Genomic DNA, 27286 nt, shown 5'->3' with positions numbered 1-27286 from the left:
ACTAAAAAGCAGAGACATCCTGTTGCCAACAAAGGTCCATCTAGTCAAAGCTATGGTTTTTCTAGTAGTTATGTATGGATGTGAGAGTTGGACTACAAAGACAGTTGAGCACCAAGGAACTGATGCTTTTGAACTGTGGTGTTGGAGAAGACTCTTGAGAGTCCCTTGGAATGCAAGGAGATCCAACTAGTCAATCCTAAAGGAAATCAACCCTGAATATTCATTGGAAGGACTGATGCTGAAGCTGAAACTGTAATACTTTGGCCACCTGATGCAAAGAACTGACCCCTTGGAAAATACTCTGATGCTGGCAAAGATTGAAGGTGATCACTGAGTCACTGGACATGAGTTTGAGTAAGCTCCTGGAGTTGGTGATGGACAGGGAAACCTAATATGCTGCAGTCCATGGGGTCACAAAGAATCGGACACGACGGAGCGACTGAACTGAACTGATTCTCTACACAGAAGCCAAAGTGGCATTTAGAAAAACATAAAATACTATGTCCCTGTCCTGTTTTAAACCACCCAAGCTTCCTACTACAATTAAAAATAAAGCCAACTTGCTAACTGAGCTCTGGCCATATTGCCCTGCTTCCTTTTATGTTAACAAAGCAAGCTCATTGATGCCTGAGGTCCCTTTTACCCTTTGTCTGGAGGATCCTGTTACCTAGTCTTTGTGTTAATGATGACTTCACACCCTTCAAGTCTGGCACTTCCCTGACCATCCCATCTATGGACACATAATTTTTCATTATGACATTGTCATGTATTATTTTCTTCACAGTTCTTTTAACCAACTGAAGTTATCTTATTTATTGATGTGTTTTCTTTTGATTATCTTACTCCCTACCATCTCCCCAGCATCTAAAAATAATATGACACACAATAGATACTACTTTTTGTGGAATACACAGATGGATGAATGAAATGAAGGGAGAAGCTGTCTCTCACACCATTGTTGCTCTATAGCTGTTTTTTGTTTGTTGTTTTTTTGCCCCCTACCCATACAGTGTGGCTTGTGGGATGTTAGTTCCCCAACCAGGAAGTGAATCTGGGCTCCGGCAGTGAAAGCACCAAACCCTAACCACTGACCTGCCAGGTAATTCCCACCACTGTTGCTCGTTTATTCTTCCTTTACTTAAAAATAAAAAAATAGAATAAGCTTCAGTTCAATTGCTCAGTCGTGTCCGACTCTTTGTGACCCCATGAATTGCAGCACGCCAGGCCTCCCTGTCCATCACGAACTCCCGAATAAGCTTAAAATCCATAATTTTCCCCCGCCTATATCCTTTCTTTATGGAACTAAAACGATTTAACATTTATTAGTCTCAATCCCCTGGAGAAGGAAATGGCAACCCAGTCCAGTTTTCTTGCCTAGAGAATCCCCATGGATGGAGGAACCTGGCAGGCTACAGTTCATGGGGTTGCAAAGAGTCAGACACAACCAAGCGACTTCACTTTCACTTTTCAGTCTCTTATTCATGCCAGACAATATGCTCAATTATCTCAATCCTCCGTATTAGATCCTGTTATATAGTCCATACTTTATAATTCTGAAGTTTGTGATATTTCAGTTACTTTCTCAAGGCCACAAAGCTAACCAATATTCCCTTTTACTTTCTCAAGTGAACCTCAGGAACTGAGGAATCATGGAGGATAAGGAGGAATTTGCATCACTTTGACTCGCCCCGCCCAAGAATCCTTTTGGTTATCAATGATAGTAGGATAGAGAGAGAGAGAAATTTGTATCATGGTGACCAAATAAAACTTTGATAGCAAACTCTGAATTCAGCTAACAGCATTTTCTCCAGAAGGAAAGATAAACCAAAATCAGATCACTGACTGTGAATTTTTTCCTCTTCTATTAGAACAACTGTCTAATTAATGGACTCTCAAGGTTTTGAGTTCAAGAAAATCAGAAAGGCTGACTTCGCTCAGTCAGTTAATCTTGGGGCTTAGCTTGGCCAATTCATTCTGTTACCCAGAAGCAAAATTACATGCAACATAGAAATGCATTTAAATACTATTAAGAAGTGTATGGTTTGAAGCAGAAAAGACTATGAAGAGAGAAAAATAGTTGAGGAAAATCTTAGGATGATAGGAGACCTCATGGACCCAGAGCCTGTCTCTATGCAACTGCAAATGTCTTGGCTGAAAACTAATGGAAAAGGAGAGTTTAGATGTCTAGATAACTGGCTAAAATTTTAATTAATTTTCTATTTGGTTATTTGGCATCACGAAGGTAGAACTGTGTTAAAACACTTGGAAAGTGATTTTTTTTATTGTTTTTAAAAATTGTTTTAAAAAATATTTTTTAAAATTATTGCTTCTATTCAACAAACTTTCTTAGAATTTTAATTTTCTATATTAATATCTTGAGGTATAAAAAGTGATTATCTTTTTGTATATGTCTAATCAGCCTTGATGTGAAATCCATTAAATATAGTCACACAATCATACTGTTAGGAAGGTTGTTTTTCAAATCAGTCACATTTCAGTAGTGGCTTCCTTTATGTCTAGATCAGTCAGTGGTGGGGGTGCAAAATATTAAAGAGATACTTAGCAAATATTATTAAGCAAATTAAATGTGTCAGGAATTTTGCTAAGCAGTTTCTGTGAATTAGCCTATTTAACTTTATATTAAGCCTTTGAGAAAGATATTGTTATAAACATAGCTTTACAGATGAGCAAACTATATGTTAGTGAGGTTAGCATGCCGTAGGGTCGTGTGAACCCAGACAATCTAACCTGAGAGTCCAAACATACCTACATGCAACTCTTCAAGGAATCTACAGGTTTTGGGGGGTAAAATATAATCATATGAATGAAACAGTTAAATCACAACAAAAGGAGTTATGGGATAAATGGTCTACGGATGAGGCAAAACCACAAGCTCACCACAGTGTTAACAGCAGATGAGAGGGAGGTTGGGATAACAGAGACACACTACTGTATATATGGTAGATAACCAACAAGGACTTACTATAGAGCACAAGGAACTCTACTCAATACTTTCTGATAACCTAAGAGGGAAAAGAACCTGAAAAAGAATATATATATTCATATATATGTATGTACACACACACACATATACATATGGTGACTCAGACGGTAAAGAATATGCTTGCATTGCAGGAGGATTCAATCCCTGGGTTGGGGAGATCCCCTGGAGAAGGGCATAGCAACCCACTCCAGTATTCTTGCTTGGAGAGAGGAGCCTGGCAGGCTACAGTCCATGAAGTCACAAAGAGTTGGACACAACTGAGCAACTAAGTACACACACACACACACACATATACAATATATACATTTATATATACGTACATATATAGAGAGGTATATAGCTGAAACACTGCTATACACTTGAAACTAACATGACATGGTAAGTCAAACTATACTTCAGTAAAAAGAAAAAAAAGCAGACAAGACTCAAGACAGAGTGACTCCTGATATCATGATCTAAGGGAAACTGAGCTCCAAGTCAGTAACTTGGGGATAGAAAGTAAGTAAGATGGGGTCTCACCCTTGACTTGGAGATTATATATATGGACTTGGATTCTCTGCCAACAAACAGCAAATTCTCTGAGATTTCCTTGTGCAATATTTGCCTTTGCCTCTTTGCTAAAAGAAAGTTTTCCTCTGCACGATCCAGTTTGTCTTACCAACAGGCAGCTGGCAAATCGAGGGTGTGATATTACATGCTGTAAAGAGGTATTCAGACTGGCAAATGCTTATGCTTTTGTGCCACTTTGAATTTTATTTCTAGTTCCTCAGGATGAGTTTTTGGTGCTGATGAGCATTTCATACTGGGTGGCGTGTGTTAGCACGTGTGTGTAGGGTGAGAGAGGAACTGTGGTGTGCCATGGGGAAATGTACACGTGTGCCATCTGGAGACAGCCCTGAAAACAACCAGTCCCCCAGGAGCGATGTGAAGAGGGATGAGTCAGGCCAAGAATAGCATTTCCTGACTGCCCACTCACTGGCACATTGCCAGAAGGTTTTATTTTCTTCTGTAGGTTCTAATCTTCAGTTTCATATGAAAAGATGATATTGCCAAATCCGGTGATAAGATGCTTTTTATAATAACTAGTTTGATTAATTACAAGACTCTAATCTCCTGAGGGCAGGGACCATGTCTTTTCTATTCACCATTGTGTACCAACATCCTGGCATGAAGTCAGGACCTAATAAGTATTTGTTGCATGAATAAATGAATAATAAATGAATGTAATATTTTGTATTTATTGGATCAGATCCTCCCTGTGAATCATTGCTCTCCTGGGTCACTGAGAAGCTGGCAGCTCTGACTGCCTGAAATACATTGGATGATTTTAGAAGCAAGGGTCCTCAACCTATTAGCAACCCTAGTATTTTTTCTAGGTGTATGTAGATATCAGTTCAATCAACAAACTGTTACTGAGCTCTACTGTTGTAACATTGTTAGAAGAACTGGGGATGGTACACTGAACAAGGCAAACAAGTCTTAGTTCTCTTAGAGGTTCTCTTCTTGTGGGTTAAGCATAATAATAAAACCATGGATAATTGACTGGTGGTAATAAATGCTATGAAAAAGCAAGGAAATGAGAAAAAGAATTATGGACAAATACTATTGATATATAGTATTCCCAACTATCTCCCCTGAGGAAAACATGGTCCAGGACCTAGAATCAACTTAATGAGGTGGTCATGAGGTCCACCTCTAGGAAATTACACTGAAAACCATTCAAGAATATCAATGATGCCCAAGTCTTTTTTCTCTAATGTTTAAAATTAAGCTTTAACTTTGAGATAGTTGTAGATTTATACATAGTTGGAAGAAGCAGACTCACAAATATAAAAAACAAACTAACGATTATCAAAGGTGGGGAGAGAGATGGGAGAAGGGGTAATTTACCAAAGGTGGAGACAGAGATGGGAGAAGGGGTATTTACCAAAGGTGGGGAGAGAGATGGGAGAAGGGGTAATTAAATTGTGCTGTGCTTAGTCACTTGGTGTGTCCGACTTTTTGCAATCCACAGGTTGTAGGTATCCTAACAGGCTCCTCCTTCCATGGGGATTCTCCAGGCAAGAATACTGGAGTGGGTTGCCATGCCCTCCTCCAGGGGATCTGCCCAACCCAGGGATTGAACCCAGGTCTCCTGCATTGCAGGGAGATTCTTTACCATCTGAGTGAAATTAGGGGTATGGAATTAGGAACCACAAACTACTATGTATAAAATACTTCCCAGATGGCTCAGTGGTAAAGAATCTGCCTTCCAATGCAGGGGATGCATGTTCAATCTCTGGATCAGGAAGATACCCTGGAGGAGGAACCCATGGTAACCCACCCCAGTACTCTTGCCTGAACAATCCCATGGACAGAGGACCCTGGCAGCCTATAGTCTGTGGGGTTGCGAAGAGTCAGACATGACTTAGCAACTTAACAACAACATGTATAAAATAGATAAGCAACAAGGTTGTGTTGTATAGCACAGGGAAATATAGCTGTTATCTTGTAACAATTTTTTCATCATTTAATAGCTAATTATTTTCATAAATGAGGTATTTCAAAGAACCATAAGATGAAGTGCTAAATATATACATTTTGAAGAAATTAAACATAGAGCTTTGCATCCAGTTCCATAATGGTGTCCAAGTCTTGAAGATTTGGGGAAATTATTTTCCACTTGATTGTTCAGAAATCTATTCAATGAGTGATCAATAGGATAAAAAGAATGGCAAAAGTGATCAAGAAAATGCACTCCTAGAGAAAAGAATGGAAGGTTTACCATAGCTGACATACTCTGAGTACTTGCCCTGTGTTGGTAAGCACTGTATGTTTATTACGTTAATTTATTACCAAAAGATTCCCATGCAACAGGTACTATTCTTATCACCTTTTGATGGCAAACAAGGCTCATAAGTCTCTCAGCTAGTGGATGGAAAAATCTAGCAGTGGATCCAGGCAGTCTAAGGGTAAATTATTAAGTTACTCCATTGTAGAATTTAAGCACAGTGTCTCTAGAATCCAAGGTTTTTAAACTACTAGTATACTCTGCTTCTTTGAAGTGTATAATGAACATAGTAGAATATTATTTTTAAACAAAGCTATCAAGTCTACTACAAAAGAGTACAGTGATTCAGCAAGACTGCCAATTTATTTCAGCCTTCCGGTCTTTGTATTTGCAGGTACCTCTACCTCAAAGCTTCCCTTGTAGCTCAGTCAGTAAAGAATCTGCCTGCAGTGCAGGAGACCCGGGTTCAATCCCTGGGTTGGAAAGATCCCCTGGAGAAGGAAATGGCAACCCACTCCAGTATCCTTGCCTGGAAAATCTTATGGACAGAGGAGCCTGGTGGACTGCAGTCCATGGGGTCGCAAAGAGTCGGGCACAACTGAGCAACTAACACTAACTAACTACCTCAAATATCTTCCCTGGGCTCTTTGCATGGCTGGCTCCTTATCAGACAGGCCTCAGCTCAAACATACTTCTTCCTGTCCACCCTATGCCTAGCAGGCCACCATTCTTGAGTCACTCGCTATTCTATTTATCCTGTTTTTAATTTTTTCCCAGCCCTGATGACTATTTGAAAGTTCCTGGATATTGATGTCTACTTGTGGTCATCTTTTTCCCCAACCAGAATGTAAGCACCACAGGGTTAGGGGTAGCAGCTGCTTTGCTTCCTTCCTAAAATTTCCTTAGAGACGGAACCCTGTCTGGTCCCTCAGGGAGGCTTTAAAAAATATGATGAATTTACACTCTCCCTGGGATCTGCAGCCTCAGTTCTCAGAGAGCATTACTTTTATGGAAGAGCATGCTACTGACGACACCTGCCCACCATTCTGTGTGCCAGGTGGGAAAGGAGAGGTGTTTTCAGAGACCTGAGAAATACCATCCAATAAGCACCCAAAAGGAGCTGTGAGTTCTCTGAAGGCTGCCAAGGCCACCAGGTATGAAACTTATTTGCCAAAAGACCAATTTGGAGGGTATTTCTATAGTTAGATAATATGCAAGGTCATCACTTTAAATTTGGTCTTGTTTTGTTTTGGCTCCCTTCTTACTTGAGATCGAATGGCTGTGATGGTTTATCACCTGTCTGGTCTACAGACCTTAAGGCCATGAGAACAGAGATCTAACTATCTTTATCCTCCTAGATGTTCGATGCCTTAGGGTGTCTCCAGTGGCTCGGTGGTCAAGGATCTGCCTGCCAATTCAGGAGCCACAGGAGATTCGGGTTCAGTCCCTGGGTTGGGAAGATCCCCTGGAGGGGGAAAAGACAACCCACTCCAGTCCTCTTGCCTGGGAAATCCCATTGTCACAGGAGCCTGATGTCCATGGAGTCACGAAGAATCAGACATGACTGAGTGATTGGAAACACATTCAGTGTCTAGAACCATGACAAACATATTGTAGGTGCACAAGAAACATTTAATAAAAGGACCAGTAAATGAGCCAACACTTGGTTGTGTCTGTAGAGAAAGGCAGGTGGAATACCACAATGAAGCCAATGTCTACTGAGTCCCTGCTAAGTCCCAGGCACTGTTCCTGGAATGTATCTATTCAGTTATTTACCTGTTAAGTTAGAAGCTTTGGGAGTCCACCTTTTCAGTTCAGTTCAGTCACTCAGTCGTGTCCAACTCTTTGCAACCCCATGCACTGCAGCACACCAGGCTTTCCTGTCCATCACCAACTTCTGGAGTTTACTCAAACTCATGTCCATTGAGTCAGAGATGCCATCCAACCACCTCATCCTCTGTCATCCCCTTCTCCTCCCACCTTCAATCTTTCCAGCATCAGGGTCTTTTCAAATGAGTCAGCTCTTTGCATCAGGTGGCCAAAGTACTGGAGTTTCAGCTTTAGCATCAGTCTTTCCAATGAACACTTAGGACTGATCTCCTTTAGGATGGACTGGTTGGATCTCCTTGCAGTCCAAGGGACTCTCAAGACTCTTCTCCAACACCACACTTCAAAAGCATCAATTCTTCGGTGCTCAGCTTTCTTCACAGTCCAACTCTCACATCCATACATGGCTACTGGAAAAACCATAGCCTTGACTAGATGGACCTTTGTTGGCAAAGTAATGTCTCTGCTCTTTAATATGTTATCTAGGTTGGTCATAACTGTCCTCCCAAGGAGTAAGCATCTGTTAATTTCATGGCTGCAGTCACCATCTGCAGTGATTTTGGAGCCCCCAAAAATAAAGTCTGACACTGTTTCCATCATTTCCCCATCTATTTCCCATGAAGTGATGGGAAAAGATGCCATGATCTTTGTTTTCTGAATGTTGAGCTTTAAGCCAACTTTTCACTCTCCTCTTTCACTTACATCAAGAGGCTTCTTAGTTCCTCTTCACTTTCTGCCATAAGGGTGGTGTCATCTGCATATCTGAGGTTATTGATATTTCTCCTGGCAATCTTGTTTCCAGCTTGAGCTTCCTCCAGCCCAGCATTTCTCATGATGTACTCTGCATATAAGTTAAATAAGCAGGGTGACAATATTCAGCCTTGACGTACTCCTTTTCCTATTTGGAACCAGTCTGTTGTTCCCTGTTGCTAACTGCTGCTTCCTGACCTGCATACAGATTTCTCAAGAGGCAGGTCGGGTGGTTTGGTATTCCCATCTCTTGGAGAATTTTCCAGTTTGTTGTGATCCATACAGTCAACCTTTTAAGGAGTTAAATATAGAGAGTGGAAGATGCCTTTCTTCTTTCAGATATCAAAACCACATCTGGCTAGGGAAGTGGTTCTTTAAATGAAGGTTGGGTATCCCTGGATCTTCAGACTTAATCAGCTCACTGAGGTCTGCACCAGTATCTGATGTGTGGGTGTGCTCCATCATGTCCAACTCTCCGTGATCCCAAGGACTGCAGTCTGCCAGGTTCCTCTGTCCATGGAATTTTCCAGGCAAGAATACTGGAGCGGGTTGCCATTTCTTACTCCAGGGAATATTCCTGACTCAGGGATGGAAACTGAGCTCTTCCATCTTCTGCATTGACCTGTGGGTTTTTTACAACTGTGCCACCTGGGAAGCCTGTATCTAATAGTGCTTTATTAAAAAAAATAATAATAATTTTGTGTGATGCCCAGAGCATGTCTGAGGATCAATACAAAATTATAACTAAAGCCTTGGCCAGTGCTTCACCCAGAGGATCGTTTCCATTTATCATCTCACTTTGACTTGATCTGAATTGGAGCCAAAAATACAATTTCCAAAAGAAGACTGGAAATGAGTGCAAATGAAGTGAATTTGAAGGAGGCTGTTCCCAGCATGCACAGCAAGCTTCACATCAGGCAGTTAGACAGGGAAGAGAAAAATGCAAGTTGGTGCAGTGGCACGTCTGAGATTGGAGCAGATGTTGAAGGAGAATTTGTTTGGGCAATATCTGACTGCCCCATAGCCCCAGCCCTGAGCTCTACACAATCGAGTTCAGCCCATCGCTTAGCGGCACTGGAGAGGTGCGATTATGGAGAAACCCGTGTTCCATACCCTGGTCCAAGCCATGTTATTAGGCACACAAAATGGGGAAGATAGCACTTACAAGAAAATTCCCAAAAGTTTAATACCAGATAATAGTCTTTTCAGATTATTCTGTGTGTGTATATAGGGCCAATTTCAAAGAAAAATAAGCTTCCTTTTATTAAAAAAAAAACTTTAAAATAATAATATCATTACACATACCTCACTCAGTTATTTAAAATTACCTCAAAACTGGTTCTCTCTTGAGGGCTTATCAGGACCCAAGCCTGCTGTGGGAAAGGAAGGAAAGTCTTTACAGGGTATCCTGGAGGGCTTTCCCTGCCTCTCTTCCACATAGAGTCTCTACTCAGGCCAGCCTATCATCCTAATAGATCCACAGGATTGTCAGGAACCGTCAGACCAATAACAAAGGAGTACTGAGGCCGAAACACTGCAGTGAAACCACAGGCTGGCTTTCAGCCCCTGCTGTGGGAATCTGCCTGCAATGCAGGAAACCTGGGTTCAATCCCTGGTTTGGAAGATCTCCTGGAGAAGGGAAAGGCTACTCACTCCAGTATTCTGGCCTGGAGAATTCCATGGACCATATAGTCCAAGGGGTCGCAAAGAGTTGGACACGAATGAGTGACTTTCTCTCTTCTCTCTGTGATACTAATTGTTGTTGCTGTTTAGTTGCTAAATCATGTCCAACTCTTTGCAACCCCATGGACTATAGCCTTCCAGGCTCCTCTGTCCATGGGATCTCCCATGCCAGGATACTAGAATGGGTTGCTGTTTCCTACTCCAAGGGATTTTCCCGACCCGGGGACTGAACCCACATCTCCTGCATTGGCAGGCGGATTCCTTACTGCTGAGCCACCCGGGAAGCCCCGGACACTAATTAGCTGTGTGCTTTTGGACGGTTCACTTCATCTCTCTGCATGGTGGAGGGCGGGGCTCTGAACATGGTTGGTTGCCTAGTCTCTTCCACCTCTGGCTATGCATCCGGTTTGATGCAAATTGTCAGGACCAAGGTGATGCCCTGCCCCACTCACAGGCTGCAGCAGCCATTCAGAAAAATACTCTGTGTTCAGGTAGGGAAGGAAATGACTGTTAACCCTTTGCTTCTAAGTTCACCCTTAAGTTCACCCACCTTTGGCAGGTCTGCAATCATGCCATCTCCCAACTGAGATTTAGAATCAGGGTGTTTATAAACGGGTTCCCCTAACCCCCTTCCCTTGAGCAACATTGCTCTCTGACTATCTCTGCAGTTTCAACATCTTGGGCTAGATATGGAGGGAGGGAGGAAGGAAACCAGGCAACATTTAGTAGTGTTGCTTTTATTTTCTTTCCTGTTAACCTCGGACAGTGCCTCTTGAATTACTGCACTTGAGGTTCCTTTCTCAACAGATGCTGGAGTGCAGCTTAAAAATGGAAGCTCTTGGACTCCACTCTGGCTTCACTGATTCAGAATTTCTGCAGAGTCTGGGAGCCCACAAATCTGCATTTTAAACTAAGCACTCTAGTTAATCTTATGTGGGCTAGCCTTTGGAGACCATTGTCCTAGAAGAAGGAAGGCAAACATAATGCGGGTCACTCCACTTGCCTGCTCTGCTGCCAACCATGAAGATTCATCATCTTTTTCCAGCATCATTTATCTCACCTGCTATGTGCCAAGTATGGGCTTCTCAGGGGACTTAGTGGTAAAGAATCCACCTGCCAGTGCAGGAGACTGGGTCGGGAAGATCCCCCGGAGAAGGAAACAGCAACACACTTCAGTATTCTTGGCTGGAGAATTCCATGGACAGAGGAACCTGGTGGGCTACAGTCCATGAGGTCGCAAAGAGCTGGACCTGACTTAGTGACTGAGCACGCAAGCACGTTCTATGTACCAGGTACAGTGGGCAGCAAGGCTCAAGGTACCCGCTCTCTCAGAGTTTATGGTCTAGCGAGCGGAAACAATGATAAACAAATGCAAATATCTAACAGGTGAAGCAGTGAGAAAATATATGATGTAAAACCAAGGTTAAGTGCTAGGGAGGTGTGTCGTTTCAGAGAAGGCAGACAGGAAGGCCTATTTGAAGGATGACATCTGTACAAAGCCTTAAAAGAAGTGAGAAAAAGGATTGTAGGGCTGGGAGAACATTCCAGTAAGAGGGAATGGCGATCTTTAACTTGTAGAGGGGGACACAAAGCATTTTTGTGCACATGTAGAATTGTCTTGATGGTTCTAAGAAATAGATTTCAGTGCAACTTAAAGATGGAGGCACGGTCAGCACTGTCCTGAAGTTGAATGGCCTACTTGGGCAGAAAGCTAGCTCTTCACCACTATCTTACCAGGAATTTTGTGAGGTGGTTCATGGACCCTGCAAAGGTCCCTGAAGCAGAGGTCATCTCCCAAATGAAAATTCTATAACATTTTTCTGTAGGATGGAAACAGGTGGCCTAAAGGCCTGGGCGCATGGGTTGGATTTGCTTTCCTTTCCCAGTAGTGGGTGGGGATGAGGCTCTATCTAACTTGTGTTGCCTTTAGTCAGGGCTGGAACATACTGTACACACAACATGATGCCAATATCATGTCTTTCTGGTAACTGCTACCTGCGTGGCCCCTGCAGGATGTTTGGGGCTCCCATTGCATGCTTAGACATGCTATCTGGGTTACAGGTCCATGAGAGGATGAGTTTACAATTAAGGTAGGACGTGGCTTCCTAACCTTTGCTCCTAAAAGAGTGACCTTTGGCCAGCAGTCCCCTGAGAGGGCCACCTTGCTGTTTATAAATAAAGATACACAGCTGAGCATATGTACCATTCTCTCCAGAGGCTTGGAGGTAGCAGCTATTTCTTGTTGAACAAACAAGACATGATGACATTTTTAATGCTTTTATCCTAAGACGGCCATTCTCTTCTAAATATTGTGCTTTGCAAGTGCTGTATCTGGAAGAGTGAACACACTCTATTTTTCATTGCTCATAGTGTATATTGCCTCTTCAAAACACAACCTGGTGTGTTCCTGCCACTGCTCATCTAGAATAACAATTTCCTTGTCTGAATGTCAAGACAATGGCCAGGTTTCTGTGTTTGTAAGACTGTTTTAATAATACGCAAATGCACCTTGAGGAATTTGGGGAGTACAAAGAACTATCTATTAATACGAGTCTACTGCGCTGCACCAAGAAGGACCACTTCTAGGAAAGCAACCACACATTTGAGCAGCCAACTTTTTAAAATATGTCCAGTCCCTCTTAGCCTCTCTACTCTATTGTCACAGCAGTCAGAAGAGTCTTTCATGCTACAGATACGGTCAGGCTTCTTTCCCCAAGTTCATCTACTTTCATAATTTCCAGTTGGTCTTTGGATCAAGACCAGTTCCATCAGCCACACCACAGAGACACATAGGGTCATAGCATTCATAGCCTCAATCTCCTCCAAACTCCTTCTTGGCCTCTGTACATCAGCCTCACTGGCCTTCCTTCAGGACCTCACGTTCACCATGACCCTCTGGTGACAAGATCTTTGATGGAAGATTCTCTCTTATCCTGCCTCCTTAAGTTTTACTCATTTGCCAGATTTCAGCTCTGACACTTCTCCAAGGAAAGTATACTGATCGCCCTGTGCATTGCAAACCCCTCTGAGGCCCTGTCCTAACTCCATGTCCTCTCCATTGCAGCGTTTACCACAATTTATGTTCATTTGATTCATTTTTCTTCCAACAGGGTTTGACCCATATCTATTTTTACCACCAGGGAACCCACTGCCTAGCCAATATTTGACATTAAGAATGGAGATGTTCTTTGTATTTTTAAAATAAGTGAATAAATACATTAATAACTTCTCTTGCAAGGAGGTTCCCCGACTAATGAATTTGCTCCAAACATATTCAGGTAAGTGACATTCCCATGTATATGATTCAGATAGGGCTTTCATGCACATCTTTGAATTAATTTGCCTCCTTTTTGCTTTTCTTACTGACTGGGCTGTTATAGACACTTGCAAAGGCAAAGCTCTTAGCTGTCTCAGCCTATCTCCTCCCAGCTCAGTCTGCCAGTGAGGAAACAATGACTCAGAAAACTAATGGGCCAGACTCTCTAATAACAATGATGATTTCACCACTGTTGATTTCTCTATTAGATTTCTAAAATTGAGTCAAAATGTAGGCACTGCCTTGGGGCACAACTACCAGAGACAAGTAATGAATTCAGAAACACAATTCAGAACAACACTGACCAATGTATATTACAGGCAAACACCAGGAAAGGTGATGGAGGTTGAAACAATCAAAGAAAGAAAAAAAAGGAAGCGTTTTTGATGGGTGTGGGATGAAATGCAAGGAATTCAGGATCTGCAACCAGACTCACTGGTGAGACCTGGACAAACATTCCATCACAGCAAGAGCAGAGGCAGTATATTAAGTGGCGACCAGGCACATGCGGTTCAATGTCTTTAGCCTTATACTAAGTCGCTTCAGTCGTGTCCGACTCTGTGCGACCCCATAGACGGCAGCCCACCAGGCTCCCCGTCCCTGGGATTCTCCAGGCAAGAACACTGGAGCCTTATAATAAATATGAAAAGGAGGTGTCATTTACTTTCATTTCACAGTAGAAAAAACAGACACTCAGAGGATACATAACTTGAAGTCATGTTTGGAACTCTGGTTTATCAGATTCCAAAGCCAAAGTCTTTCCAACTAAATATTGGGTTGGCCAGAAAGTCCGTTTGAATTTTTCTGTTAGCTGTCATGGAAAAACCTGAACACAAACTTTTTGGTCAACCCAGTATTTCATCTCATCAGTCCTCAGTCAGTATCTTCACCTGCAAAGTGTGGATGAGACCAGGCAGGATTATCTCCAGGTGATAGTAATACACGCAGAGTACCTGAAGCCTTATTGGCTTCTACTTAAACATTATTTTCTGTCCTCCTTATTTCTTACCCACTGTTGAATTCCTTATGGATTTTTATTAGAAATTCCTAAAATAGGGTTGCCACTCCCAGAAAGATGATTTAATAGTCAAATATTCAAGACAAATACTTCACAAAGCACCCCTCAATTTCACACCAATCCCACCAAGTTTTACTGATGCTATATCATTGTTTGACGAGGCACAGCAGGATTAGCCATTTTTCCGAGACACCAGTGTCAGAAGAGAACTTGATCCCAGTCCAGACTGCTGGGCCGGAATATTTTCCACCACATCATGTCAAAATGCACAGGGCAGGAGTTGATTTCCAGGCACTTGCCTAATAAGAATCACATTAATAAAAACAACAGCTAACTCTTCATTTGCACCTGGAACCACACTACTCGCTTTGTATGAATGATCACATTTGCTGAACAAATGCACATTTGGTATGTGAGTCATTTTTATCTCCCTTTTGATAACAAAACTTGAGTGATTTTCTCTATATTAGGTAGATAGTTTAGCCAGTACTTGAATAAAACATCAGGAAGCAAATTCATAGCTACTGTGAAGCAGACAAACGCACAATAGAGGTTCACTGAATGTTTAAGAGGACAGCACTGACCTTGAATCTTTTCAGGACAGGCACTTCTCTGCCAGACATCTTGACCAAAAGCAGCCTCTTGTCAGCAGCAGGATTTTAGTCTGTCATTTCAAAGGGATCCACGACTGATCAATCGCTTTCTCCCAGAGCTCTTCCCTGGAGCTCTGAAGACATTCGTCAGTCATGGCTGCTGCTTATCACTGACTCAGCTTCTAGCCTCTGATTACTCCTAAAATTCACCTGAGAGATCTTAAAAGCCAGGATTCCTGGGGCCAATTTCCATGGAGAATGGGGCGGAGACAGCCCTGTGCCCTTCCACAGCTGATTCTCATACATGGCCAGGGTGAAGACATACCGTTAGAGCTGAGTGCTCATGCCTCTCTCTCTCCTGGTAGACCATAGTTTCTTAAAAAAGGAATAAATCTTTTCTATTTTTTCAGTTTCCATGTGCTGAGAACAATGCCTGAATATTGTAGGCAGTAGCAGGGGGCAGCTAAGAGCCTGGATGCTGGAGTCAGGCAGTTTGGATGTGAACCCTCATCTACCACATATTAGCTGTGTGGTTTTGAGTAAGTACTGCTATACAATTCAATGCCTCGTTCCCTTATCTGTAAAGTGATAACATTCATCAATACTTGTGATGTTTTTGTGAGATTTATGGGAGGAAGTACCTATAAAGTATTTAATGCAAGGTCTGGCACATAACAAACCCACAATCAATGCTAGCTATGCAGATAGGCAAAAAATTCAATCAACATGCAACCTTAATGCCTCTATGTAACAGCTGTGGTAAATGCAGTGGGGATACAAAAAAATAATAAGTCCAAGTCCCTGAATGTTCACAGGCTTTATGCTAGGGGTTTTATCAATAATTTTTTTCACCTTCATGATAATACTTTGACATATTATTAGAAAAGGAAATATACCAGGTAAGTAACTGAAGGTCACCAGCAAGTAATTATCAGTCTGAGACTGGAACTCAGATTCATCTGGCTTCAGATCTCACTCTTTCTACTTTATCACTAAAATTTCATATAAATGTTGATTCATATTCATTCAATCAATAGGCATCTTTGCCATACTTGCTATGTGCTAGAAACTGTTCTAAGTACTGGAGACACAGAAATGAACCAACAGAAAATGTCTCTGCTTTCATGTAGTTTAAATTCTAGAGCACAAAAAGACTGGCGACAAATAAGTAAATGGATATATAACATGTCAGGTCAAGGTAAGTGCTATGGAGGAAAAATAAAGCAGGGTACGAGTAACTGAGGGGGTATATATTTGTGTATATGTGTGTGTATGAGAATTTTTTTTTCCATTTGGCTATAATGTGATCTTATTTTTCTTTTGTTTATTGAAGTACAGTTGATGCACAAAAGTTACAGGTATACGATATAGTGATTCACAACTTTTAAAGATTATACTCCATTTAGAGCTATTATAAAATATTGGGCTTCCCTAGTCGTTCAGATGGTAAAGACTCTGCCTGCAATGTGGGAGACCTGGGTTTGATCCCTGGGTTGGGAAGATCTCCTGGAGGACGGTATGGCAACCCACTCACATATTCTTGCCTGGAAAATTCCCATGGACAGAGGAGCATGGTGGGCTACGTCTATGGGGTTGCAAAGAGTTGACACAACTGAGCAACTAAGCACAGCATGGTGTATTGTACAATATATCCTTGTAGCTTATTTTATACATAATAGCTTGTACCTCTTAATCTTATACTCCTATCTTGCCCCTGCCCTCTTTCCTCTCCCCACTTAATCACTAGTTTGTTCTCTATACCTGTGAGTCTGTTTCTTTTATATTTGCACTACTTGGTTGTATTTTTTGGGGGGGGATTCTACATATGTCCTGATATTATACAATATTTATCTTTCTCTGTCTGACTTATTTCACTTACATAATACCCTCCAAGTTCATTGATGTTGTTGCACATAACAAGATTTCACTCCTTTTCATGGCTGAGTACTATTCAATTGTGTATATACGTACCACATCTTTATCCACTGATCTTTGATAGACGCTTAGATTTCTTCCATATCTTGGCAATTGTAAACAATGCTGCTATTAACATTGGAGTGAGACTCAGTAGTGTCCAACTCTTTGGGACTCCATGGACGGGAGCCAATCAGGCTCCTCTATCTATGGAATTCTCTAGGCAAGAAGAGTGGAATGGGTTGCCATGTCCTTCCCCCAGGGATCTTCCCAACCCAAGGTTTGAACCCAGATCTCTCACATTGCAGGCAGATTCTTTACCTTTTGAGCTACCCAGGAAGTCCATATTTTACACAGGAAGGCCAAGAAATGCTTCTGATAAAGAAACATTTGAGTGATGGACATGATAAGATGTATTTGGATTCTGGGTAAGTTTTAGGAGTTTAAGCCCGAGGATTTATTGTAGAATTAGAAGGATATGAGACAGAAGGAAATAAAAGACAATTTCAAAGTGCTTGACTTGAGTAACTAAGAGAACGAAATTCTCACTTAGTGAGCTGGAGAAAAATGCTGGACAAGGAGGTTTTTCTTGAGAGGAAATCAGGAGTTCTGTTTTGAGATCTCTGTTGTGCATCCAAGTGGAAATACTAGTAGGCAGATAGATATACAAGTCTGTGTTGTAGGGAGAAGCTGGAGCTAGAAATATAAACTGAATAGAAGAGATTTCAAACCATGAGATCACGTAGGAGCAAGTATAGATTAAGAAGACGACTGAGCCCGGGGCCCCAATATTTATAGGTCGGCAAGATGATGAGGAACCAGCTGGGGAGTCAGAGAAGGACTTGCCAGTGAGGGAGAGGGAAACAAAGTGTGGCCTTGGGGCCAAGACAAGAAACTCTCCCAAGAAGGAAGCAGCGATTGCGTGGGCCAAAACTAGTGAGCGCTGCAGCAGAGGAAGACAGGATTCATGAACGAGAGGGTTGCTGGTGACTCTCACGAGAGCTGTTTTGGTGGAGGGATGGAAAGAGCAAACTGGAGGAAAAGACACGGTGACTGACAGTGTGGAGGACCCTTTCAAGGCTCTCTTTTTTTTTTTTTTTTTCTGGAAAGGGGAGTGGAGAATGAGGCAGCAGCTGATGGGGATACAGGATCAGGAGATGATTACTTTAAGTGAGCTGATTTACAGCATGTCTGTGAGTCCACATACAGCCCCATAGGATCCTGTAGAGAGGAAAGACTTAGAGCAGAGGGAGAGGGGCTGAGTGCAGGCGGGAGGGGCTTGAGTGGGGGTCAGGGGTAGGATTCAGCTCACAGGGGAGGACTGGTTGTAGCTGAAAGCAGGGACTGTTCATCTACTGCACGTAAAAATGGAAAACAGACTGGAAATGCAAAGCAGAGTCAAACAATGTAAGGTTCTGCCTCACTTACTCCTTATAATAACCCCTTCATGTGGTGGAGTATTACTTCTGTGTTACAGAGAATCACAGTGTGGACTTGGGAAAGGTTTTCAATGTAGTTGCGTATTTTAACAATGAGAAAATGAGTAGTCAGGGACACTGTAGGTGGAAGTGTGTTTGATTTGGACCCAAAGAGTGGGTTGGTTCTAAATACGTGAAAGGGGCCGGGACAAGAATTCCAAATACATATAAGAATTCTATAAATATGTAAAAAGGCACAAAATAGAACAAAATCCTTGCTTGGCAGGTACTTTGGAACTGAACTGTGTGGATTCTAATCCTAGCTCCTGCACTTAATAGTTGTGTGACCTTGGACAAGACCCCTGACTTCTCTGTGCTCTGGTTTCCCCATGTTTAACTCACAGGGATAGTAACTGTGCCTACTTCATAGGATTGTTGTGAGGAATACAAACAGGTAACCGTACCTACATCCATATACACACAGAGTGGAATTGTGCCTAGAAAGTAGAGAACACTGCTTGGTTTACTTCTAAAAGTAAAGCGTTTGGGGAAAAAAATGTGTATTTTTCCTCTGTGTGTGTGTGTACTCCTAGCAGTCCTGCTTTGGGGTATCACTGGGAGATATTCTGCTGCAAGACTTTACAGAACAGGGAGCTCAGCTTGCTGCTCTGTGATGACCTAGAGTGGTGGGATGGGGGATGGGGAGATGGGTGGGAGGTCCAAGGGTGAGGGGATATATGTATACATACAGCTGATTCACTTCATTGTACAGCAGAAACTAACATAACATTGTAAAGCAATTATACTCCAATTTTTAAAAAGTCCAAGAGAGAAAAGAACCTTCCTCGTCTTGAAGGAGCATGATTGAAAGAAGTTTGTTCACTCACTCTGTCATTCAGTCCTTCATTCTAGAAGGATTTCTTGAGCACCTACTCAGTCCAGCTTTGTACTGACCAGGTTGCAGAGACCGAGGACAACTAGGGCAGGGTTCCTGTGCCCAAGCTGCTCCTGGCCACCAGGAGATAGCTGCAGACTTAGACTGTTTCAATATAGCCTGAAGGCTATTCTCATACAGATCTTCAGGAGGAAGTATGCAATGTAAGAGGCAAGAGCGCTGAGTTTTTGTTTTGTCTTATTCAACAGTAATTTATTAACTACCAGCCTTCAAGGATCAAACAGGCTAGAGAAAGAGACCAAAAAGTCACCAGATCCACACAATCCCATGTGATATATGGCTACTAGGGTTTTATTACTATTATTTAAACTTTTTATTTTGTATTGAAGTATAGCCAAATAGCTTGCCTGGTGGCTCAGACTGTAAAGAATTTGCTTGCCAATGCAGGAGAACTGGGTTCGATCCTTGAGTCAGGAAGATCCCCTGGAGAAGGGAATGGCAACCCACTCCAGTATTCTTGCCTGGAGAATCCCATGGAATGAGGAGCCTGCTGGGCTACAGTTCATGGGGTCACAAAGAATCGGACACAACTGAGCAACTAATACTTTAATAACTGATTAACAATGTTGTGACAGTTTCAGGTACTCAGCAGAGTGACTCAACCATAGATATACCTATATCCATTCCCCCGCTCCCCACAAACTCCCCTCCCATTCAGGCTGCCACATAACATTGAGCAGAGTTCCCTAAAGAGCACTGAGTTTTGATTCAGATTGTCTGGACCTGAGTCTTGGCTCTGCCACGTTCCTAACTAAGGCTCTGGGCAAGGTGGTGAGCATCAGTGTCCTCATCTGTAAAATGGAAATGATGGCGTCTGACACAAGAGGTTGCCTGAGGGGCCAATGTGATTATACAGCCATGGCCCCCAGCATGCAGCCAAAGATCCACAGGCTTTGTGGTGCTATGGCTGCTTCTCTCTCATTTCCTCTTCTGTTTTATTGTGGTTTGTGTGACTCATGAAAACACTTCTGTCTTCGGACTTGTTGAGGAAGTCTTCCTAGAAAGATGTGACTCAGACTGAGTTTTAAAGGATGGATCGGGTTTGCAGCATGAAATGATGACCAGGCAACTCAGGGAAAGGATATCGTCTCTGGCTCAGCATATCACCCTTTGGATAAAGAAAGCACCTGCACCAATTTGTAAGATAATCCAAATAAAAGCTCTTCATGTCAGGTACCAAATCAGGTCCATCGGAGAATATTAGGCAAGTTTCCTCATACCTTCCTGGCTCTCTCATTCTGTGGGTCTCCTAGGCCCCTCTGTCCTGTCTGGAATGATTTCCTTTTGATTGCGACTGGAATTTTGCTTCTCTGCTCCTGAAGCCATTTTGCTGTATGAATCCTTCCCTATTGGGGGGAGGGAGTTACGTGCTCACTTGATGGATTCACAGAGAAGGGAATACCATCCAGTTGTCTTCTCAAAACCCTACCTGTACTCTTGCATCAGCATTATTTAGCTGTCCTTTTTTCTGCATGTGTCTTCTTATTTCAAGTTACAATATTACTAGAATATGGTAATAAAAGCAGATCCCTCAAATATGGCCACCCAAAACTCCCCAATCCACAATGTTTAAAACAACTAGCATTCACATAAAAGGTAATTCTTTGCAGAATATTGTACACATGTTTTTAAGATTTACCTATACAACAATATTGGTATTTGTAACCTTCTTCAATAAAAATTGAGCACCTATTGTGTACTTGGTATTGTCCTAGTGATGAGGTTAAAACAGAGAGCAGAATTACATAAGAGTCTTGCTCCTGAAGCTTTCAATCCAGTAAGGAAACAGATACTAACAAATCAGTTGTATCAGTCTATTAATAATGGCAAGCTAGGATAGGTGCTCTGAAGGAAAGAAACCCAGTTCTTTAAGAGCTATGATCAGAGGTTTCTCTGGTGGTTCAGTGGCTAAGACTCCACACCCCCAATGCAGGGGGCCTGGGTACAATCCCCGGTCAGGGAACTAGATTCCACATGCTGCAACTAAGAGTTTGCATTCCACAACAAAGATCCCGCATGCTTCAGTGATGATCGAAGATCCCACGTGCTGCCACTAACACCCAGCAGAGCCAAATAAGTAAATACATCTTTTTTAAAAAGAGCTAAGATCAGCTGAGGGTCAAGGATGGCTTCTCAGCTTCAGTTGAGAATCAACGGCTTGAATTAAAGAATGGGGCAGAGGGGAGAGAGAACCATCCCCCAAATCTGTGATCAGAGGGAGAATGTGGAGACAGACAGCTTATGGCTGGAGAGCCGACAAGAAGGCATGTTTGCGGTCACTCAGGAAAGTCAGGCAGGAGTCAGAATATGCAGGACCTCGCAGGCCTGGGGAGGTCATCGACAAGTTAAGTGCAAGGGTGTCTGTGTTTGAGGTGGATGGAATCATGTTTCAAACAAGAATTTTGACTGCAATATATGGACCAACTCTCTATATGATGGATGAAGAAACAGGCTTAGGGATGAGAATGAGAAAGTGAAGGAAAAAGGAACTAATATTTATTGACTACATATTATAGATTTACCCTATGTACAATGTGTTGCTGTATCTAATGTGTTTAGGTAATGCCTTGGACGCACTAAATAGAAGTACAGGCTGGTGACCATTATCATCACACTGTGTATGGCATTCTGAATGTATTTCTTTGCCTGTTTTACAAACGAGGGAACTTAGGATAAGAGAAATCACTTCCCAGGGGCTCAGTGGTAAAGAACCTGCCTGCTAGTGCAGGAGATGCAGGCTTGATCCCTGGGTCGGGAAGATCCCCTGGAGAAGGAAATGGCAACCCACTCCAGTATTGTTGCCTGGGAAATCCCATGGACAGAGAAGCCTGGCAGGCTGCAGTCCATGGGGTTGCAAAACAGCCAGACATGTCTTAGCAACTAAACAACAGGCTAAGAGAGGTAAAGGAACTACCCAACATCACCCAGTTGGCAAGAGGTAGAGCTAGGATTCAGTGCCCAGGATCTTCCTATGTTGAGAGAACAAAGTCAAGGCAAAGCTGGGAGGATAATACTAGTCATCTCAGTAGGATGGTTCCATTCCTGAAGCAGCCCAGGAATTGTTAACGCTCTTAAAGTTCTAGAATTACTCTTAAGGGGATTGTCTAGACCGTGTGGATTTATTTGACTTTCACAGGGATAGATACAAGTTAATCATTACTGTTTTTTTCTGTTAAATAAGTGTTCCAGTCATAACTTTTCCAGAATAGACTATAGAGTAACATGATTGCTAACAATGTAGAAACATAAACTCAGATTCATTCTGACATCTTTTTCTCCTCAAACTCTAAATAAGTGTAACAAGTTTCTAGTGACACTGTGATGCGTCGAGGGAAACCACTTTACTGCTTAAGAGAGTATGATAACAGAGAGTTGAATATCTAAGAAAGCACATAGGGTGTAGGACTAAAAATTGGAGGGCATTTATTATGTAGTAAGTTTTATGAAGAACTTTCATTATCACACTTAATTTTTAACATCCTGGTAGGCAATGGCACCCCACTCCAGCACGCTTGCCTGGAAAACCCCATGGATGGAGGAGCCTGGTGGGCCGCAGTTCATGGGGTTGCGAAGAGTCAGACACGACTGAGCGACTTCACTTTCACTTTTCACTTTCATGCATTGGAGAAGGAAATGGCAACCCACTCCAGTGTTCTTGCCTGGAGAATCCCAGAGACGGGGGAGCCTGGTGGGCTGCCGTCTCTGGGGTTGCACAGAGTCGGACACGACTGAAGCAACTTAGCAGCAGCAGCAGCAGCTGTTGTTTAGTCGCTAAGTTGTGTCCAGCTCTTTTGCAACCCTGGGGACTACAGCTTGCCAGGCTCCTCTGTCCATGGGATTGCTAAAATAAGAATATTGAGTGGGTTGCCACTTTTTTCTCCAGGGGATCTTCCCAATCCAGGGATTGAACCCATGTCTCTTGAATTGGCAGGCAGATTCTTTACCACTGATCTACCTAGCATGTCCAATATCTTGGAAGTAGGTCTCTATTTCGATTTTAGAGATGAAACTGGGCATAAAGCAATTAAGGGACTTGGCCTTGGCCTCTTGATATTTAACCCCTGCCTTTTCTACTCTGCCCCAGAGCCTTATCCATGATCTTAATGTTTGGCAGATGCTATTCCCCTTGACCATTGTCTTTAATAGGTTTACAAGAAATTTATAGTCTTTCTCCCCCCGCCACACACACACTTAAATCTGATGATAGGTGGTGATTCAGAGATCGTTTGCTTTGACATGAATAAAATGAGGTTTCCATTTTGATGGAATTAATCAGTTAAATTTGATATAAAAAACACTTCAAGAAAGTTCTCATGGTGGTGGTCTGTCTGCCCAAGGTACAGTCTTTAGTCTGATTCATATACAAAACAGCAACTGAACAGACAGAGTGTTTTAGTTCTCAAAGTTTAAGCTGGGAAGAGAGGCAGGGCACCAATCAGAAATCACTGAGGCAGCTTCCTATATGAGTTTAAGTCTTCTGTAATTGGAAAGTTCCCCTCGTGGAGATTTCTATCCATGCTACTCTTTGTCTATCCCCAGTATATATAGGGACTTGCTAAGTCTCTATGAGGGAAGAAAGACTTCTCAGTGGGCCATCTCCTTTAGCCACCAATAACATTTTAAAGTAAATATCCAAATTAAAAACAAAAATCTATGAATTATCAATGCCTATGGAAAATACCACCCTCAATTTCAGTTCCAAAATTCTACTCCCATTTCCTGAGAATACTGATTAAAAAGCATCTTTATGGTACAATATACACTTCTCTTATTTTAAATACACAGCCCTAGGCTCTTCCTGTGAGGATGAGAAATGAGCATGGGTTTTCAGAACAGGCTGCTCACCGGCTCACTTCCAGAAGAGTGTGTCTAGACCTGAGGCAGAGTTGTTGTTCCTCACCAACCTTAACCCTCTATCAAGGACTGCTTGTAGGACAACTCCTACAGCTGAAAAACAGCCAGTCACTGACTTTTCTTGAAATTGCTCTTTTCCTAGGATGTATCAGATCAAAAGAAACAGGCAAATCACACAGAGAAGATGCAAGACCAGCTACTGACTCCAGAAATGTTGAAAGCTGCAGTGATTAGTTGATGGGGAATTGCCAGTATGTTTACAAGGCATTGCACACGTGCACGTAGAAAGTCCCCCTCACGTACGCATAGCACGCTAGGTTAGAGGGTGCAGAGAAGGTCCCCCAAAGGATCAGGAACTGTTTGTACAAGACTCGGCTCACCCTTGCCTTAAGGCATAGACTTAGGACCCCACAGACCACATTGCCAGCAAGCACTGAAACTCAGCTGCGATCTTCCTGCCCTGCACCCCAAGTACAGACTCTGAGCAAATCAACCCAACAACCAACAGAGGCTCCATCGTCATACAGTAATAAGCCCATTCTATTTTGCTAATTGCTTTCTTGGGCATACACCAAGTTATTAAAAGGACAGTGACAAAACAAGAGAGCTTGGATAAATGTATGTGGCGGCACCTACAGCAATTTGTTTTCCCCTTAACGTTAGTTCCAGTTACTTGTTTGCATGTGAAAGAGAATAAGGAGAATTGGCAAAACATTTCTAAATTATTTTCTACTCAGCTGCATCAGTGCTGAGACCACCTTTGCAACTGTTATCCTGCTCTTCAGAAAAGACTTTCCTCGTAGAAAACAGACTGATTTTAGAAGCAGATCTGAGTCTGTGATATAGACGCTTTTGCCAGGCACGAGAGTCTTCTAGGAGCTGCAGAAGGCAGTCTCGGTAGAGCCTGTGGGAAGTCAGACACCAGCCCACTTTTTCCCACCCACCCAGACACTCTCCCTCTCTGGTCTGTACCTTCCGTGTGGCAGCTGGAAGAGAGGATGGTGTTCGGAGGTCTGAAGATGTAAGGCAGGTAACGAGAGAAGCATTTCATCTTCCAAAAAAGAAGGCAAAAGAAAAAAATCTAAATAAAAAAACAGTGTCCTGAATCCATCAGGATTCTCTCGGCCTTTAAAGCTGGCTACACCACCCACATGTTTACGGAGGCTCTCTCCCCGTGTTGCAGAGCTGGGGAGCCTGAGGAATAACTGAAGCTGGATCCCATGTTGCCATCAGCGCCAGGGAGCACTGCCTTACATTTCTGCATGCAGCTCAAACTCAGAAGCCCCTAAGCAAGCCGCGATATAGCCTCTTCATTGGCTGCAGCTCCTCCAAGCAGGATTTGCTGAGTAAGTCAGTCTTGCCTGTAAACACACGCTGAAATACCCTGCCTGAAACCTCTCTTTTTTCCCGTGTGGTCAGTTTCTCTTTTAGCAAGAGAAATCCAGCAGGATATGGGAGGCGTGAGGATAAGTGACCATCTCTTATTTAGCTGAAAGATCAGATGAAACAAAGACAGCATAGTGTTCTGCCCTGGAGAAGAGAGGATTGTTAAAAGGAGCCACACGTAAAGCCATGGGTCTCAGGAATATTAAAGTACAGTGCAATGAAATGGGTCTCTGTCCTTGCTTAATCTAGACTGAGTTCTAGTTTTTTAATACGAAACCCAGACAATAGGACCATTTATCATTTAGGTGAAGCCAAACGCTGGGTTGAGTAGTCGGTGACAGAGGGCTAACACAGACAGATTCTGTGCTCCACTACGGCTGTTTTTTCCTGCCAGCACTCACGCCGAGGCAATAACTTGGTTCTGAGTTATTGGCTGTACAAATTTAAAGCCACAACACAAGAATAGAGGCTAAACCCAAGGGAAATGGCCTTTCACCAACCCGTGTGCCCTGATGGCATATGAAAATCTGGAACAAGGAAGTTGATGAAAGGATTACACAACTTTACCAAAACTCTCACTGAGATTGCAGAGACAGAGAGATAGAGAATATTAAAGGAAAGGACCAATTGCCAAATACAAACGATTTAGATTTGGGAGTTGGTTTGGTTACAACCCAAGAAATAGTAATAATTTTGGAAATCTTACTGCTGGAAGGTAAGCACAAGACATCATCAGTTTGGGATTTATAAGTTCTGTCAAAAACACTATTGAGTATGATAAAGAGAAACAGGCGAATATTTTCTGTGCTGAATTCAGAGGCACAGGAAATGATTTAAATGGCCCATAAAGGAAAACCAGTATTCCCCTGAGTGAAAATTTTAAAAATAAGATTTAATGTAAAAGTTTGCCTTGAAATCTGATAGGATAATATTTGAGCCTTTACGGGTTCTCCTCTGTATGAAAAAATCCTTAATTTAGCATTGGAGAAATGTGCTGGTCTGCCCACAAGAGCAAAGACTTAGAGCTGTAAGTAATTATAGAGTCAGCGCAGGCCAGGATGTAAGTCCTCTCTTCCACCAACGTGCTCTCTCCCTGATTTCTGGACCACTGCAACGTGATGACAAACTACTGCTGGGGACGGAACATTAACCCTTTGATAAGCATGTTATCCATCACTTCCTTAGACCTAGAGACCTGGCAAGGTTGGGCCATCCCAAATAAGGTGCTGTTTAGACAATGCCTAAATGGTCTGGATTAGTTGTGTGGATAATCTCAAATCCACAACAGATGAGCAAATCCAGAGGCATCTTCCTGCGATCTAATCCCTGATCAGTAATAAGTCAAACGGAAGGAGACTTTGGGACGAACCTGACCTGAGTTTGAATCCCACTGCATTCATTTATTGGCTGGGAAGATATAAACGCAGCTTTAACACTTGTTAGCCTCAGTTTCCACATCTATAAAATGGGAACAGCAAGGTTTTCCTCTCACTTTCTTGAGTGAAGGAAGATAATAAGCATGTGATGCACCCGGTTCATTATAGACACTTGCCAAACTGTCACTGCCAAGGCTGTTCTTAATGTTCTCGTCAGCTTTCTGTGAGTTCCTACAGCCACAAACACCATCAGAGTAATGAAAGAGTGGGTGTGGTTAAGAGAGTGGTGCTGCCATTACACCACTTGGGTTTAAGCCAATCTTTTATATTGACTTATTGTGTGATCTTGGGCAACATACTTAACATCTCTAAGACTCTTGAGAGTCTCTTAGACAGCAAGGAGATCCAACCAGTCAAGCCTG

At 42.5% G+C, this 27286-nt stretch overlaps 1 protein-coding gene across 3 annotated transcripts in view; it reads right to left on the bottom strand.

Moving 5' to 3' along the window:
• The window catches only part of PPP2R2B (protein phosphatase 2 regulatory subunit Bbeta), a 482191-nt gene extending 456641 nt beyond the window's left edge, over positions 1–25550 (bottom strand). For 2 of the 3 annotated variants that reach the window (XM_040239786.1, XM_040239787.1), the window contains exon 1: positions 25075–25550. In XM_040239786.1, the coding sequence (XP_040095720.1) occupies positions 25075–25148 (74 nt within the window). In that variant the 5' untranslated portion in view covers positions 25149–25550. The remainder of the gene's footprint in view (positions 1–25074) is intronic. The other variant, XM_040239792.1, reaches the window with a different exon arrangement.
• Between the last annotated feature and the right edge of the window lie 1736 nt (positions 25551–27286).

This window comes from Oryx dammah, unplaced genomic scaffold (assembly GCF_014754425.2).
Source record: "Oryx dammah isolate SB20612 unplaced genomic scaffold, SCBI_Odam_1.1 HiC_scaffold_5, whole genome shotgun sequence".
NCBI lineage: Eukaryota > Metazoa > Chordata > Mammalia > Artiodactyla > Bovidae > Oryx > Oryx dammah.
The sequence above is the reverse complement of the archived record's forward strand: the minus strand, read 5'-3'. Positions and strand labels throughout refer to the sequence as shown.